We start from the raw sequence: 19,181 nt of genomic DNA, 5'->3' as shown, positions 1-19,181 counted from the left end.
TGCTTAGGAGTACATTGTTTTTTCTTCTATATGACACATGTTGAATTATATTTTTGACATAAGTATTTGCAAGTTTAGTGACATTGGTTATCCACCTGGCAATCTTAACATCATCTCCCTCTCCCCACAGGCTCCTCCAGGATCCTCCTTTAAGCTCCTTCTAATCTTAATCTTTTATTTTTTAACTACAGTTTTGTTGACAACCATAGCAGTATACGTGTAAGCCAAAGTCTGTTAGAGCTAATTGAAATTTTTCATTGGCATGATTTTGGATTGTATGCTTCGCTTCTTTTTACTTGACAATTATGAAGTTAATTAAATAATTCTGAACACAATTAAAAATTCTAACTAGGCAACATACGAATTTGTATTAGCTTGTACATCCCATATAATACTTGTAAAATGCCTTTTTATTCGTCAGCTGCAGGGCAATTAGTGTATCTGTGATTGTCAGATGATAGTTTAATAATCTTTGAGCATGAGATTAAATTGATGTTTAAATCAGCCTCATGCTTTGGTTTGTTTTTTAATACAGCACAATTTAGCTTTCTCAACAGAAATTTTCCTGTGTAGGTTTGAAACACCTAGAACAAGAAACTAAAACAAAAAATAATATGAAGGCTTCAGAAAGACCTAATTTAACCTAGGAAATGAGATTTAGAGTTAATTCCGTCAAAAAAAAGTATACGGTAGGAAGAGCCTAACTTTAAAAGATATCTGTTTTTCTGCCTTCTCAAGTTTCTTGATGCTCATCACTTAGGTATGTGACTCAGCACTGGGACAAAAAACATTCACTGTTTTACGAGCATAAAAGCCTTGAGAGAGTATGCACCACTGTTCATATTCAAAGCAGCTGTTTAAAAAAAAAAAAAAGAAAAAGGTGGGCTGCAGCAGTCCCTTCATTTTTCAGTTCGTTCCCCACAAAGAGCCATCCTTCTATGCCTTTACCAGCAAAATGAATTGGAAAGAGAGACAACGTATTTCTCTTGCTGTCTTTAAAAAACTGTAGGATTCAACTATCATACAAAATGATAGGGCATCTTGTTGGAAGCACAAGCAAGCAATCGTTTGTTTGATATCAAAAGAAAGTCCCAAGTAATCAATGTTTTAAGCCCTATGAATCTTCGGAAATGAAATATGCTGATGGCTTCTCTATTGCCAAGTAATTAAAGTACACGGCCCTCCCTCTTTATTTGCAAAAAATATTAACACTCCTTCAGACACTCCTGATGTTACTGTGGATTACACTACTGAAAAATCAGCTAAAGCAGGCATCAGGCAGAAGATAGTCTAAAGCACTATAAATCAGGACATGAAAGCACAGCTGACAACAGAAGAGTGGTGGAGATAAGAAGTGTTATTTCAGCTAATATTACTATCCAGCCAAAGCAGAACTATGTAGAACAGCAAAATGAAAGACTTGTTTTAAGAATGCTGCTAGCACACATTAAGACAGAAAGAATGTAATAAAACAACCTCCTTTTAGCACTGCTCCTAGTAAATGCCACATACAATATTGAGCTTTTTATGCACACTGTTCTGAAATAGCTTCTTTAACATTTCACACATGTAAGAATGCAGAATTGTGTCTCCATTTTATATTTCATTCCAAAAAAATGTTGTGAGATTACAAAGAAATACTACAGGTCAATTATTATCCATAGGAATAAAATCAGTTTTGTGATTTATACTTTCTATTTGATGGCCAAGGTAGATATTGAGAACAGTCCCTTGGGCACTCAGTTACCTCCAGGTGACATGGAAAATACACACACAATGTTCATACTCAACATTTTTCGGCAAAGCCATTTTAATTCTTCAATTCCAATTCCTTCATATTGTAGTTTCTTTTCCTTCTCTCCAGTTTTATTTGGGGAATAAAAATGTACTTGCAAGATTAATGTCACAGCATTAAAGTCTTACCTCCTAAAGAAGCTGAAGTTTATTGCTGAGGTAGGACAATATTTCATTTGAGTAATTTTGAAAATTCAGCTTAATGCAGTCAGGTTCATATAAGGTTCCTTCAGTTGTATGCACTGATCAAAATCTAAAGTTCTTATCATATCAACAGGCATTTAAACAACAGATGAGTCATTTTGCAGTATTTTGGAATAGCCATCCACTGCCCTATGCTGTTTCTCCTTCCATTGTTTGCTCTCTTGCCTCTTACAGCTGAAAAGTACCTCTGCCCTTAATTGTTTACTCTGACCCTTCCCATTGCAAATTTTCCTTTAAGTTATTTATTACCAGATTTGTGTTGGCCAGACTAGAACTGTACATATTCTATGTGTGTCTCAGTTCTGACATTTCCTTAACTCAAAATCCTTGAATTTATAACGTTGGTGTTCTTTTCCTGTAGTCCTTTTAATTTAAGCTGCAAGCTCTTATTTACATCGTCTGTCAATGATTTGAGAACTTTTATGCCAGGTACTAATTCCCAAGGCAAAGGACCTTTCAATGACATTAACTGTCTCCTGTGATTAGATGTAGTGATTTCAGGTCCTCTTTCCTCTGACAGTTTCACAGAAAAGTCTCAAGGAAGGGGAGAAGCGAAATCCAGTGAGCACTGTCTCCAGTCCTAATACTGTGTGCACTCTTGCCTTATTTCAGCAATTAGTCCTCAGTAACAAAGTCAGAAAAAACAAACACCAGAAGCTGACAAGTATTTTTGTGTTCACAGAGCCAGGTCGCCGCCTCCTCCTCTCCCTCTGCACTTCCACACTGCTTGTCTCTTTTTCCCTTTCGGCTGAGCCATCGAGGCCAGCCATAGCGCTGCTCTCACATCTTTTCAACTCAGCGTGACTGGTCCCCTGTTGCTTCTTTTCCTTCAGCAGATGGCATATGCATGGCTAATAAACACTAACACATGTGCCCAACCAGCCGTTCCTCACAGTCTCAGTCGCTCTGCTGCTCCCTTTGGAGCTTCTCATCCCTGCCAGTCTTCCTCTTACAAAATAAAACCACCAAAATCACTGCATCCTAGCCTTGTGGTTTAATACAGACCTGCAAAGATGGAAGTGTCACATGCAAACTATGCGATCTTGTGACCTACATTGTACACACAAAGCAGAAAATTAAATGCTCAACAGTCTGCAAGAACTTGCTTTCCTACGTTGCTTTTCTGGGAAGTTCAGGGGAATGCCATCCTGTCGTAGACTTTGTACAGACTGGAGAGGGGTAAAATCTGATAAAAGCTAGCTAGTCAACAACTCCCAGAGAAGAAATCCCATGTTTCATACAGACCCAAAAGAGTGGGGAAAATCACGCAGGCACTGTGCGGCAGCGCAGGAAGAACAAAGAGCAGCAGACCAGCAAGTCCTGACGAAGAACTGTGTGTATAATACCACTAGCACGGATTTGAAATCTCTATGCCATGGCTTAGCCTCATTCTCCTTAAACGTGCTGGAGAATAACGCAGTAGTTCCTCTGATTTCAAGGACTATAGTTTCATTTTTACTTCAGTGACTCCTAACCTAAACTGATTTAAAGAAAGTATGAAGGCTGACCCCCCGCTCTACCTTGCTATCACTTCAGCTTGCCTCCAGCACTGTAACACAAGCAGTTACTTGGTAATGATAATGTTGCTAATTTCTATATATTCTTATATCTTCTTTACTATCTAGTGCTTGCATCAAATAGAAGCCTACTTGAGGATTATTTTTAAGGATTTATTCGATTATTTGAATTGGGGTTTTCCGTATTTCCCATCAATATTTCAAGCAAGATGGTACCTTTCAATCTTGAAAGGTACCATTGACTTAGCTCAATTTAGCTTGCCTCTAACACAGTACAGGTTATTTCTGTGAACAGAAGCATCTCTGATAGATGAATGACCAAAATGACCCTTTCATTTTTCTCTGTAGAAGCCATCTACCTTTGTGAGAGATTTTTAAACCATTCATGATTACCTCATCTCAGATGCATCTCATGGAGGCTAAATTTAAAGCTAAAAGCTCTCCTGATGGTCATAGTTTAAGCTCACATCTTTCAATTCATCATTTTGTTTGACATGCAAGAAATGTCTTTATTTCAGTCATGACTTATCACTGCTACTTCAATGTAAAAAAGAAAGATGGCATTGCTGCTCAACATAAATCATGCAGCAATCTTTCCACCTTCAGTGGCCTCCAGGTCACACTGCCCAGTCATTATTTAATAGCCATCATATCTTATCCTTGTTTTTCCTGAAGTTGTGCTTATGCAAAAATCCCTTTCTAGAGCTGTAAGCTCCTGGATGGCTTGTAATATCTCTGAGTGTAAATGTCTTTTTTTACTTCCATGTCGTATTGAAAGGATACTGCAATCTATATGTTTTTCAGGCTTCGACCCCATAGTGCATATCAACAGGTGAACCTGCAATTCCTTATGGAAATTGTGTCTGCATCAGTTTGGTCTCAGCAGGAGAGAAGACCCCACAATGTAACCTTCTGTTTCTGGAGAATATAATACAGTGGATATGAAACATGCAAATTCATTGGTACTTTATGAATCTCCACTTCAGTTTATAGTGTGATAGCTTCAACCCACCCTTCATTCTTTCTTATATAAAATAACTTCCTTAAAACTTTTAGTGGCCTGTGTGACCAACCAGAAATTGTCATTTTTCTTTATTATTTGTCTCATTAAAAAAGTATAGAAGTGGAAATCTGAAAATAAAGTATCCAAATTTTTAATGAGACATTTTATGATATCCCAACACATTTCTGCTTTCAGAAACTTATTTTACATTTTCAGATATGTGTTTATTACAACAGTTTAGTATATTTATAGTCTCATTACTATGCTTATTGTAACGTGTAACTTGCCTATATTTTCAATCTTTTATTTTTTTCCATTAAAGAGGCACTAACCATACGGAGGCACAATTCAAAGTTCATTAAAGTTTGGAGCAGATTGACTCAACCCCAAGTTCAAATATTTTCTTGCTATTATTACACAGTACGTGAAGGCTCTATTTTCAGCATGAATAAAAGCTAACACCTCTTCCCATCTCTTTTTATTATTCTTTCTTCTTTCTTTCCTAGCTTCTTTCCTCTTGATGAGAACAGAAAATGTCACTCTTTCCCAGCCTATGTGCTGGAAGCAGATTCCATGTTGCTCAAGGTAAGCCATAGCTCTTCTTCTCCTTACCTCCTGGTCTTTGGTCATGCCTAACAAACACTACCTGTTTGAAGTCAAGAAGCTGACATGCTTCTCAGCTAAAAAGAGGACATCAAAGTAAAACTGTCCCCTTCCAGAACATATGGAACTGCAAAATCCATTGAACCCTGACCATCACTGATAGTGCCAATGATGCTATCTTTTTTCTTTTTCCTTTCTGAGGACTACCTCAATAGCTCTTGTCTTCAGTTCTCAGTGGGCATCCCCTAAGATATCCCTAAATATAACCTTTATTTGTTCCGATAAGCTATTTCCATGTGGATTCCACCCAGTAACTTGAAAGCTATCCCTTGCACTTACCTTGGCTCTTATTTTTATTCTGGTAGCCCTGTAACACCTCCTGCATTCACTTCAGCTGGACTTCAGATGTCATGAACCATACTCCTCACAACAAAGCAATAAATTCCTATTGACCGATCTTTAGGTGATGACTTCTAACTTTCGGCTGTGCTCTTCTCAACCTGGTCCTCTTCCGTCTCAACAAGAGCATGACAGCTGCTGTTGATATAAAGAATAGACAGTGCCGACCATAAGTCAGTTCTTCTCTTTCTGCCATGTCTGACCTATCTGATGATTGTTTCTGCTAGTGACCCTCCAGCAGAACTCTACTTCGTCATCAGCAGAAATTTCATCAGGTATTCAGTTTCCACTTGCATTTTGCTGCTGTTTCTTTTGACAATAGTATTATAGCAGTGCAGCTCCAAATGCCTAAGTGGAATTATATTTAAGTGGGGAAGAAAAATAAGGTCTCTAATCTGCATATAAGGAAACATAATGAACTAAAGAGTATAATGAGTCTCACAGAACTTAATTGCAATGTTTTCATGTGATTTTGAAGTCAAGTATTATATAAGCACATTTGCTTGTAACTCCATCAAAAATGTCATTAGCCATATTCTAAGTAGCCTTTTTCTAGGTTTGTAAAAGGAAAATAAACAATACATTGAGCAATTGTAACTTTAATTGGAGATTCAATTCAGGGAATAAATCTCAGTGCTTTTTAATTTACTTCTCAGTAGGCTACAAGGTTGTATAATTTCTAAAAAGGAATATCACTTTGTAGGAAAAGTGGCTGACAAGTGCAGTCACACTTTTCTTCCATGTACAGTAATCACCAAGAAATAATGATGTCAGCAATTATAAATCAGTTTTTGAAAAAGAACACAGACAAGACCTTCTGTTTGACAACTGTAGTTATGTTTAAGCAAAATACTCAGTGTTTCATACATAGATTCTTTTTGTTAATCACATTTATTTCACACTAAAGCCTGTAATAATATATACAGTTACCCTTTATAAAATAGAAGATACTATTTATCTTCTCAAGTACTTCTCCTTCTGGAAAAGCCAAAAATAGGGATAGAAGATTCTCTTACCTAGCTGAACAGTATTATTGCTACAAGATAAGGAGCCATTTGATGATAAATACAACAGAAATGGCTCAAAGAATCAAGGAAATTCAAAATTAGAACAAACAAATTGCCGGCAGAACGGTTAAAGTCCTGGACTGGAGCTCAGGATTCAAGACCTGTATGACTTTAAGCTAAGTGAAGTAAGAGTTCTTCTAGAGATTTCTATTCTCTCCATTTTCTAACTGGCAAGCTGGCAGTTGTCATACAGCTTTTCACTGCCTGTCTGCTAGACTGACTTATTGTGGCTATTTCTGAACTGATGGACTCCAGAGTGTTTCCGAGGTAGACACAGACTGTGCCCTGGCCAAATCCTGGCTCATACAAGGATGCAACGCACAGTAGTCCCACCTTTTCATTCCCTCTCCTTACATCTTGGCTTTCAGAGGAAGGAAGTGTGGCCACACTAAAGCTAAAGCTAAACATTATACTGTGCAGCCATGTTATTCTGTGGCCAAATTCCCTATCAAACGATCAGGATACCAGGACACCAGGCAGCAACCCAAGACATTTTTGTCCCTCAACCCAGTGCAAACAGCAATCCATGAGAAGATATAACAATAAGCTCTATACTGCTACAGTTTTGGGAATATGTTAATAATAAAGGGTTAAACTTCTACGCTGGTTTGGATAAAACATGCATTCCTTGGTCCCACATACAACAAATGAATGCATAAATCTATGCTCTTCACCTCATAAATTATTTGTTCTTTGGCCTTTTGTCCATGTGGAATTGCAACTGATTAAAATCTCGACATCTCTGGATAACTATTTGCAGTCCTGTTCCATAGCTATGAGTAGACAAGAAATCCAAAGTTTCTTCCTCTCCAGTGAACTCCCCTGGATGGAAGAATGAGAGCATTAGTCTGTGCTTGTCTGTGCATATCTGTGTGTGCTCATACACAAAAAAGAAGAGTCACATCACTCATTACTAACATACTGCCATACTTCGTAGCAGAACACAGCCCAGCACTGAACAGTAGTTCAAAAAGCTCAGAGCTCCTTGCACAATGGAGTAGGAGAAGAAGCAAAGAAAAAAAACAATCCTAGAAAGCTGATACAGCACCAGAGATCTATATAAACAGTATTCAACTTTCTTGATCTGAAATATTGCTAAGATCTTGTTTCAGAGCTGTGGAATATAGCATATATCCTGTGAAGACAGAGCCTTTTTTCAAACATCTCCCTATGATGGAGAAAAGAGGAACTAAATTACTTGGAGCTGGAGGGAATAAACAAGCTGTTGGTGATGGATCCCAGTAGTGAGAGGAAAGCTAATGGAAAGTAACTCACGCATGTTTTCCAACTGTCTGCAGTTTCTACGTAGACACTAATTTTCATCTTCTTTTTCATCTAAAATGCATACGATTGCATGTATGCATTTTACATATATGTATGCCTATATATTTTTGATGAAACTACTTAATTTCCTTCCAATTCTTTGCATTCTCTTATGTTTGGCATCTTGCAAGAGAGCAAGGTCTGTCTCATCTGGGCTACTGCACTCTGAGTTATACTAAACTCTTTGGAGAGAGGGAGAAAGGCGAAAAAGGCATGAAGTGGCAACAGGGACTGAGAGACTCCCGAGAGAAGTGAGAGGCAACCTGCAAAAGGGAGTAGACCCATAGCCATGCAGTTCAAGTTACCTGCCTGCTACTGCCAAAAGATTTGATCCTGCTCCTTCATCTGCCAATCTCACAGAAAACTAACCCAACAAAAAAGAAATTTCTAGTTTTTCAGCAGCAGCAAGGTAAGCCTTCTTACCCTGTAGCCAAACTACTGCTACACCCAACGCAAAGGAAAAAGCAGAAGCATTTAATTGAAAGTGCGAGGGAAGAAGTGGGAATTACCATTTCGGCAGCAACCCATGTGAGAGGTGGCATGAAATGGTACCCTGAGACAGACGCTTCCTTAGCAACCCAGAAGAGGCTGTATGGATTTGTTCAATGACAGTTGATGGACACGGGGAAACAACCAGACCTGCAAGGATTAGAGTGGGCAGGAGGGAGATTTATTATATTTCATCTGTTTTAACTATAAAAACGTCTTAAAGAATTGTCATGCCCTGATTTATTATTTTATATTCTAAATGAAACATTGATTTAATAACTGGAAGCCTTTGGTGTCCTTTCGATGTTAAAAAACAGAGTTTGGGGAAGAAATTCCAATCCTTGGCTGCACGTGATTCCAGGTCTAGTGAGGAAAACTTTCAGCAGGGCTTTTAGAGAGGCTGGCAGGAGGCCTGTCAGCAACAGAAGACGCCCACAGTGATCTTTCCAGTTAAATTACTGGCCACTGCATTCCCAGGAACTGGCAGACACCACTTAACTTTGTGCAGTCCCTTCTTCCAGCTAAGATCTAGCCAAAAAATGTCCTTGTCTGCTTAGACTGCTCTTCAGCTGAATATTCCAGTTTAAATTGCCTGTTGAGATATGGGCTTTTTGCAGCAGCAGGAAATAAGTTATCATCAATAGCATGTCTAGGGATCAATTAAGTTTCATCAATGTCGGGAAAAGTACAACTTGAATAAGAATAGCCAGCCTGGATTCAGATTATGGAGAGACTGACTGATTCATTTAAAAAAAATTCATGAGCGTATCGCCAAAACCAAATGAAACAGATTTAGTGGACACCGAGGCAATATTCATTCTTGCTGTATCTCCATTACTGCCAGTGGCTTCACATCAGGGAGATACTTGGCTGGATTACTTCAGATTTTCAGGAAGTGCTTTACAAAGCTCCCATATCCCATTCGGAGTTATTGTCTGGAGTTGACAAAGAGGAGTGAAATCCAGTGGCTGCTGGCACAGTATATCAGAGTACTCTAAAGTGTACAAGAGAAGGAAATTCCTATAGCTACAATTTTCATTAAGCTAAAAATGAAACAGGATACTACAGAGACTAAAATGGGACTGCATACATTTCTATAATTTCTATATCTAAAAGATTCCACAAACTGGCAAAGGAAGCAACAACATCCAAATCTCCTGTTAATATTAAAACAATACTTAACTTCAGAGACATAGCACGTAGCAAGGAACAGACCACTGGCACAGAGAAGTTCTACTGTTTAGATCTAGCACCTGCATTAACAGATGGCAGATGCTGTGGTACTGATAAATATATATTAATTTATTACGGAACAAAGGAGCAAAGAGTAGGGAGGACATAAAAGTGCTTCAGTATATTGATCAAGCCACAGCTAGAGCATGTTTATAGAAAAATCCCCAAAGTTTCATTTCATTTTGCAGATGGCTGTAGGTAGGGAACTAGTTGCCAAATATTCTGTTTTGGTGATGTTGTCAAGTTTAGTTCATGAATACATGTAAAACATTTTGCAGTCTTTGGAACAAAGCAAGCAATTCAACTTTGGATTTCTTCCATCGTTTACTCTCTACAGGTAAGGACTATGTTTCTCTTGAAAGTTTTGGTTTAGTTCCTTTTGATCTATGGCTCTTTTTCACAAATTAAAACTATGTGTTTGTGTGTGTGTTTACACACTTGACCTTCCTTGTTAAAGCTGATGTGTATTCTACAGCACCACGGACACCTTGTGAGACCACCAAAACTACAGCAGTGGTTGCATGTCCAATTGCAAATCTCAGCTCTCATACAGAAGTGTCAGGCAAAATACTTAAAAGCAACTCTCAAGGCAAAGTATATACATTACCACCAATCAGGTCAAGATAAGGACAGTTAACAATAGTGACAAGCCAGGGAAAAATCGGATTCAGAGAGTCTGCCAGGACTGGACATACCATAGTAACAGGGGAATTCAATTACTCTTATGTAGATTTAAATGTCATACCGGGGTATTTTTAGACACTGAGGGTATTTTTAGACACTGTGCATGAATGTTTCATGGATAAGCTAGTCAGGCAACTCAAAGGGGAGAGTCCGGTTTTGACTCTCTTCCCAGTGGTATATTTGACTTGTGTTACAATGTTCCTATCAAGGACTAACTCTGTAATAGTAACTAAAATGTGTTTATATTCAACATCCTTGCAGGAAGTGTGAAGGCCAAACAAAGAATCCTCTGCACTAGTGTTTGACTTCAAAACGTCAGCTTAGAAGCAGTCAAAAAAGCTAACTGAACATAAAGGAATTATGAAGTGCAGAATAAGGAAGAAAACAGGAAATAATGAATGTATCACTGTATAAACCCAAGGTGTCTCAGCACCTCAAATTCTGTGTGCAGTTCTGGCATCCTGTCTTAAAAATGGTAGAGCTGAGCTAGAAAAGTGAAGGCTGATAAAGATGGTCTACAATCTGAAACAATTTACGAGTAAAGAGTGATTAAAAGGTTAGGACTTTTCAGCCTGGAAAACCAATTGCTGAGGGAGGTAATAGTGAACTGTATTATCAGTAGCACCAAGAGGATGAATAAGAAACTCTTATTCCCTTTTTTTTTGTAATACCAAAAATAGATGACATCAAGTGAAATTATCATCTAATACATTCAAAAAACACAAAAGGGAATATATTTTCTCATACCCTATAATTAAGCTGTATAACCCATTACAAAAGGGCAATAGTGATGCAAAAAGACGTTATTCAAATTCATGGGGAAAAATCATTAAAGACAATTAAACACAAAGATACTGCCTCTGACTAAAGATATCCCTGAGCTGCACATTGCTGTAAGCTGCAGAAGTATACTAAGGGAGTACTATTCCACCTTTGCACTGTTTTTATACTAGGCATCTACTGTTGGCCACCATGACAGCATGGTAGGCTACGTAGATCTTTGGTCTCATACAGGACAGACATTTTTCTGTTCTTATGTCACTCCCTAAACTGTGCTGGAAATGCCTAGAATATGAACTTTTTCATTGTATTATACCCACCTCTGTCTATGCTAACAACAAAACCTAAAAAAGAGAAAGAGTTATAAAAATCAAAAAGTATAGGAAACAAGGCAGCTATTTATACTGCAGAACTGGTTGCATTTATTTTGAGCCAGGATCAGGTTGGACTGTACTTTTCCTGTCCTGGCTTACTCATGGCAAATTACTACCAAAAATGTGCCCATAAAAAGTTAATCAGTCTGACTTACTCAAAAAAAAAAAGGAAGGGAAAAAAAAAAAGAAAAAGAAAAGTCCATTGGGAAATCATTTTGTTCATAGAGCAGCTCTCGACAGCAGTTCTCGCTGGCCAGCTGGACCTGCTGGTCTTACACACAGATTGCTTATAAACTATTCTGGCAACTGGAGCCTATTTGAGATTTTTCTTTCCCAAGGAAACAGGCCAGCCAGCTTTGTGACTGCTTTGTGCACAAAGCTGCTAAAGAAGAGTTAAGGATCCAACCCAAAATTAATATGCATGTACACTTTGGTTTTCCTCCAACTTAATCTCCTGTATGTTTTAGTGCATTCTGTCATTTTCTTACGGTGACTGGTTTGGATGCATTAATCTGGCATTATGTGGATGAGTGTCTATTACAACAGATCTTTCATGTATGCATCCTCAGGTTGTGGAAAAACAGTATGATATAGAAATAGCCTCCCATCATGCATTAAATAGCATATTAAAAGCAGATTAGATAGATATCTGTGATATTTTAGATATAGTTAATCCTACTTCACAGCAGGAAGTAAGTAGATGTCCTCCTCGAGTCCCTTTAGCCCTATTTTCTATAACTTCACTAAATATAATAAGAAAAGAAATTAGGAAATTTTAATGAAACTAATAATTTTATTTTTGCCTGGAGGAGGGTTGTTGACAGCTCTTATTTAAAAAAAAAAATCCACAAAATGTTATTTTTATCTCAAAAGATGCTTTGATGGGGGAAATATGATCAATAAAAACCTTTCTACTAACACTAGAAAAAAGAGTGTTTTAAAATGTTGCTCTACCATTGTCCTCAATAACCACATCTCATACATCTCAAAATTAGGAGCCAAAAAATAAAAAATGGTTTTCAATTTCTGGGTTACCTCATTTCTTCAGGAATAGCATTTAATTCCTCCATCCCTGACTTGTATATAGAGATGAGACATCAGTCATTTGGATGTATTGTTTACGTGAAGACAAAAATCTCTCACATGCAGCCCCTAACAAAAGAGGGCCCTGATAAAATTTAGAGCCTCTAGATGATACTGCATGCAATAACAACTCCAGTAAACACTGGTGGTGTGCTCCTGTGCCAACAGTTTAAGAGTATTTATACCTCCACCTACATATACAACATGTTCTTTTACTACAGTGACCAAAATGCTAATGCATGGAAAAACAACCACGCCTGAGACAAATGAATAAGCATGTTACTCAAAGCAGTGATCGCAGCTTACTGAAATTAGCTCTGCTTCATTCCTTTCATTCCAAACCTTGCAAACAAGCCACATTACATTGTTGCTCTTTTTAGCATAGCATCTGGTAAGACCATTTGAATATGTCTTCCTAGATCTTTCCTGGCTGTCTCCCCAGTGCGCAGATGACTCAAAAACTGACAGATGCAGAGCACGACCTTTGTTCTAATAACTGGTTATGTGCATCTCTGAGCCTAAAAAGAAGAAGAAAGTTAAAAAAAAAAATCACACTTTTAAAGTATTACACTTGATTACTAAAGAGAGAGACTAGGAATGGTAGGATAAAACAGAGCACAGGGACCTGGAAAGAAAAGAAATGAGGACAAGAGAGCAAGCCTTAGGCACAGGCAATTGCCTAGGGCAGCAGGTACTCAGGCAGCAAACAGTCCAATACATGGACAGGCCATGCTGTTACTTTATCAATGCTTAAATGCAGCATTACCAACTTTGCCCATGCTTCCCTGCTGCTCTGTTTTGCCTGCTTTGCTAGCAAGCCTTGAGGCAGCTGTGATAAACTGTGAAAGAAGAGAGCAGTCAAGGGAATGTTATCCACAAGATATTGACTGGCTAGGACAGAATGGGCTTTACCGCCTTCCCCCAGAGCTTGCTGCCCCCTCACCTCCAGTTCACAGTGTGCAGCTAGTCCTGCTGAACGTAAAGGATCTGTAGGGAGATGGAAAATCTAGACTAACCCTGTCTCCTCTGCTCTTGCTCACTGAAAAAATCTTACCAATCGAGCTGTGCAACCATGCTCTCCGCTACCCGCAGTGCGAAGAAGAGCCTACTAACAAGTAAAACAGGCCTGGACCCCGCTGGGGAATCTCCACGGAGGTGATTCATAGTCAGGCCTGTTAAAAACCTTATCTCAGTTCTCTCTGTTCCTGCTGTCTTGTCCACTGCGTCAAAACCTTTTTACAGCATCACAAAGAAGGACAGATGTCATTGTACACAAGGGCAGCCACCACCCCACCCCCCCCCCCCATATCTTTCTCTTGGAGACTGCTCTATTTACTTCGTGTATCAGAGAATGATCTAACCCCACAATTTGTGTTGGGCATAGCATCCAAAAATATCTCCTGGTTGAATGCATCCCAATGTAGATCTCTAGCAGATCTCTAGCAGGAGCACCCCATTCCCATCAGATCAAGCTCCATGTGGCAGTGACAGCATGCAAACCTGCTCAACAGTCTGTGGCTCAAGCAGAGATTTTGCCTGAGGGCTACAACATCAGCTGCCACCCTGGTATAGGTGGGCTAGATAACCAACACCTCCAGCTGCAGGAAGAAACAAATTGAGGCAAGACTGATGAAATGAACATTGCTTTATCATCCAGGTCAGGATGCATGTTAGTCCTGTCCTACTACACAACAAAAAAGCCGTATGCCTGAGGAGCCACTGTTATCTGCAGCTTCAGGACCATCCTGAATTCCTGCAACCCTTGGCTCTCTTGAGACATAAAGCAAAGCTTGTGGCCATATGGCAGTTTTGATATGACATTTCTCAAGTCAGGACATTTAGTCAGCTCTAGGCTATGGCCTGGATTTCCAAAACCAGCAGTTGCACACTCACCTTATCAAAGTGAATGAAGATTTGTGATGTTCCAATGAGGATCATTGTCATCTTGCGTGTGTGTGTGTGCGTGTGTTTTCTTTCCTAAGGCAATTTGCTGCTCCCTTGAACTCTGTCTAGGTCAGGTAGAGAGTCCCAGTCATGGCTTTTACTGCTTTTATTGCCACATCTCTGTCAGGCAGACAACTGCTATCACACTCATTTTACCAAAGCAAAAGTAGCACTTTTCCCCTAGGTGGCTCTGAAAAAAATCTTTACTTTAAACTATCCTACAGGACAAAATAGATGATCTTCTGTTTCCGTGATTCCAAAAATGATGCTAGGATGAAAGAAATGTACGTGTTACTGTGAGAAGGTAGAGGATACTAGTGCCTGGTGCAAAAGACAGGAGAATTGAACTTCAGTTCTATCTCCTATGACAAACGAAACTGCAATAAAATATCGATCTCATTTTTAAGCATGGAGTTAACTCCTTCCTGGGTACTCTCCAAGTCTGCTTTGCAAGTTTTACCTTCCTAGGAGCAGCGAGAGAGGGCAGGCTTGGTCGTGCCGTTCCAGGAAGGGAACACGCGGTGGCAGTGTGGCCTCTCTCTCCTCGCAGGGGTTTCACTGACGGGGAGGAATTGGTTCCCTTTCCCTCGGCGGGGTGCCTCCAATGAAACCAGAAGGCAAACGACAGATGTAGAAACAGTCCGGCTATTCCTGACTAACCTGCACTTGCATATAACACCTTCAACCATGGGATACAAAAGAAAAAAGAAAAAAAAAACCAAACCCTGAGTGAATGGCACTTCATTTTCTATGTGGTCCTAGAGATACATATAGGAATAATGTTGTGTGTATTTAAGATGAAGCACTTGTTGTCTAGCTGTTTCACATTTAAACTGAACACCTCAATGTTCAGACTTACACCCATTTTCTCTAAGGTTCCTGCAGCTGAAAATAATCTGTTTCCAGGGTAGAAACTCAGCTTGTTCCGTAAGTCCTAACACGGGGGGGGGGGGGGGGGGGGGGGGGGGGAGAAAGAAGAGTGAAAAGACCAACTACCACAACTTTAATATAAATATTATTTGTGGGGGAATTCTGATGGAGAAAGGTTACATGGTTTAGGCCAAGCACATCCGGTCAGAATAAGAAATAAGCCTTACAAAGAAATATCTGGTTTTCTGATGTGCTTGACTCCATCAGACACTGGACAGAAAGCAAATGTTTTTGTATGTGATTCCTCATCCCTTAGTCACTATATGCATCATAATTAAATGTATTTTTCAAAAATCTAATGAGCAATCATCCGTCACAAGTTGCCATCCATTCAGGGATAATCCCAGCTATGTTGCTTTGAATCTGCAAATGGCACTGGTAAAGTATTTCCCTCTCAAAAGACTCGGGGGGGGGGGGGGTGGGGGTGTTGCAGTTCAGTTGAGAAAAGGTATTAATCCAACATAAACCAACTTCAAGGAATTTCTGTTGATGAGGCAATCAGTTACATGATATCTTCTTATTTTCTTCAGGTAAGAAAAAGCCTTAATTCATTTTTATTTCAGATCTTGGCTAAGCATTGTCTGAATTGCTGTGCAGGCAAAATTCTTTCTCTCCCCTCCTCCTACCCCCCCAAACTTTCCAGTCAGCATTCCTAGTTACAAGGAGAGAAATCTATCTCAGAAATCTCAGCTTTAAATGCTTTAAAGCCCAGAGCAAACTGCCATTTCTTTTGCCACGGATCTCACAAGCACAAATAAATGTACATACTTGCAAAATAAAGTTAATAAAAATTCAACATTTCTTCCAACAGAGGCAATGCCAACGTGCCAAGAGCTTGTAAACCTATATATGGTGTCAGAGGCATCTGAGGACACACACTGCAAGAGTATTTGCTAAATCCTGAATCCATTTCAGGTGTATTTTATGTGTGAAACCAAATTGGTTTCAACTATAAAAACTATCCAGAATTCATGTTTGTGCTAGAGTTCAGGAACGGAGAAGATGGCAGGGAAAAGGAGAAGGGGAGGAAATGTTTCACATTTTTTAAACTATTTTCTAATCTCCTCAGAAGTCCTCACTCATACGTGCGGAGAATGTAGTATCTATTGTTTACTGGAAATGCTTTTGTGACTGTCTGTGTGGCAGCAAAAGGGTCTAACATAGTTTCTAACATAGTTTACATTCCTTCCTCGCTGTGATGTGTCTTCCCCATTGTTTTTCCTGCCTTATCCTGCCCATTCTTTCATTATTTAATCCTTCTACTTTTCTGTTACATTTTTCCCCGGCTCACTGTAGTTCTGCCACATACGTCCAACTTCCTCCTCTCCATAAATTCCTGCTCCTCTTTCCCAGCTGGTACCCCACAGCTTATCTCCAACCTTTCTGCTCCCATACATAACCTTTCCCCATTTATAAGGAAGGAGTGTGTCACTCCATTTCTCTTAACCAGTGAAACTACTCTCACGTATCATTAACGTGACCTCTCCTGTAATATGCCACGTTAGAACAAAAGGGGATGACATTAGCCAGACCAAGTGACAAGAAAGACCAGAGCTCCCTCCCCCTCTTAAATTAAAAAATGGAAGAGAGACAAAGAGTAAATCAGGGGCAAAAGGATTCTGGACTCCTCAGCATGGAGCCAGTTCCTCCCCTCATCCTGAGTTTTCTGAGAATAAAGAAGGTGCCCCAGTTTCTTACATTACGGCATACCCTAAGACAAGGCTCGCCCCAGTTTCTCCCCAGCCACCCCGTACCCTCACCGCTGTCTGAAGTTCTGGTAAAAAACAAGCTACACCAGCTCATTTTGAGTCCTAGCGTGTCTCTGAAATAGCAACACATGAATTTAAAAGCCACATTAATTTTCATTTGCTTTTAAGAAACATTAGCTTTTCTGTTAAAACACCTGCATTTAGTTTGCTGGGGATTCTCTTTTTTTTTTTTTTTTAAATCGTGCAACTCTGGATCACCTACTTCTTTTTTTAAAGACTGCACTTTCCCAAGACATTGTATGTTCCCTTTTTCTTCCTCCTTTCAACCCGCCGTGAGTAGAGTGTTTGTTTAAACAGTCACTCCAAGCTGTGTCCCGAGATAGTGCGAGAACGTCAGCCTTCCCCCGGCTCACGTTCACTGAGCTGCATTTCAGTGTGTAAGAAGCCACTCCTGACCGCGCAGGCAGGCACAGACCTTTGCAGGGGCAGAGCCGGTCGGGGTTTTTTCAACCTTTGCTTGCGCAATTCCCGCACCACCTCTTTACAACGAAACGGAGAGAAGGCAGCCTCGGTTCATCTCTCTGCATATCCCCCGGACAGCCTGAAAAAACCCCAGAGAGCAGGAAAACCTCCCAAACCAGCAGCCTTGCAGCCCCCTAACACAATCCCGCCTGAAAGTTTGATCTTCACAGCAGGGACCACTATACTTAAAGCAGTTTCTAGGTTGAAACTTACGTACGCGTGCACAAAATGCAGCTACGTGTAAAATACACAAGTATCTTAAATATGTAACATAATGCAAAGTATCTATAAGGGACGATACATAAGGACAGTGTGTATATATATATATATATGTTTAAAATGTGTGAGGGTGTTTGTTCCCGCGTGGGGAACGTGTGCCACAGGAACGCTGTCTCCTGGCGGGTACGGGACAAGGCGGCACAGCGGCCCCCCCGTCCCGGCTGCGCGGGCCCTGCCGCCCCGGGACGCCCCGGGACGCCCCGGGACGGGGACGAAGACGGGCGGCGGCTGCCAGAGGCGGTGGCCGCGCCCCGCTGGCGAGGGCTGGGCTGGGCTGGGCTGGGCTGGGCTGGGCCGGGACAGGCAGGGCCGCTGCGCCGGACCCTTCACCCCGCCGGGAAGAGAAGGGAAGGGGAAGGGAGGGGAGGGGAGGGGAGGGTTCGGGGTAAAGGGAGGGGAGGGGAGAGGGCGGCCCGGCCTGGCCCTTCCCGGCGGGGTGAAGGGTCCGGCGCAGCGGCGCTGCCCGGCCCAGCCCAGCCCTCGGCAGCGGCCGGCCGCGGCGGGCGGAGCGGGCCGGAGACGCGGGCCGTGCCTGGCACCTGCGCGGCGGGCGGGGCAGAGCTCGGGGCGGCGCTGGGCGCGGCCCGGCCCAGCCCGACCCGGCCAGGCCCTCGGCGGCTGAGCCCCGGCGCTGGGGAGGCGGCGGCGGCGGCGCAACAGGTTATCGGCGCGGAGCGGAGTGGCGCCCGGCTGTGCCCATGGCGGCCCGCGGCCCCGCCGCCGAGCAGGGCTACATCCGCACCGTGCTGGGCCAGCAGATCTTGGGGGAGCTGGACAGCTCCAGCCTGGCGCTGCCCTCCGAGGCCAGGCTCAAGCTCTCGGGCGGCCGGGCCGGGGAGGAGAAGGCGCTGCGGATCCACCGGCAGGTCCAGCAGACGCTGGCCAGGAAGAGCCGAGGCTCGCTGCACAACGGTGAGTGCCCGCCTCGGCCCTGCGCCCCTCGGTGCTGTCTGGTGGCTGTCGGTGGCGGTTTCGGCGGCGGCGGGAGCACGGGAAGGGGCTCCGGGGCGGCGGCCCCGGGGTGAGACCCGAGCTGGCCCCGGGCGGCCGCAGCCGTGTCCGCCGCTTCCCCGGCCCTGGGAGGTGCAGGCTGCTCGGGGCAGCCGAGGTACCGGTCATTGGCCTTTACCGGGTTTGACAGAAAATCGTGGCTCTTTCGCCTGTTCCCTTTCTTTTTTCCCACCCAAGAGAGTCAGAAGTTTCTCCCTCCCAACCGCAGTAACTTGGGTGAGTGGCGGGGGCTG

The 19,181-nt window shown here is 41.8% G+C and overlaps 1 protein-coding gene across 3 annotated transcripts in view; it reads left to right on the top strand.

The window, feature by feature from the left end:
• The first annotated feature begins 18,617 nt into the window (after positions 1-18,617).
• PKP2 (plakophilin 2) overlaps positions 18,618-19,181 on the top strand; it is a 46,349-nt gene continuing 45,785 nt past the window's right edge. For all 3 annotated transcript variants that reach the window (XM_050906486.1, XM_050906477.1, XM_050906470.1), the window contains exon 1: positions 18,618-18,849. In XM_050906486.1, coding sequence (XP_050762443.1) covers positions 18,636-18,849 — 214 coding nt within the window. In that variant the 5' untranslated portion in view covers positions 18,618-18,635. The remainder of the gene's footprint in view (positions 18,850-19,181) is intronic.

The sequence above is a fragment of the Gymnogyps californianus genome, chromosome 1 (genome assembly GCF_018139145.2).
Source record: "Gymnogyps californianus isolate 813 chromosome 1, ASM1813914v2, whole genome shotgun sequence".
In the NCBI taxonomy this organism is placed as follows: Eukaryota; Metazoa; Chordata; class Aves; order Accipitriformes; family Cathartidae; genus Gymnogyps; species Gymnogyps californianus.
This window is presented reverse-complemented; position numbering and strand designations above follow the sequence as displayed.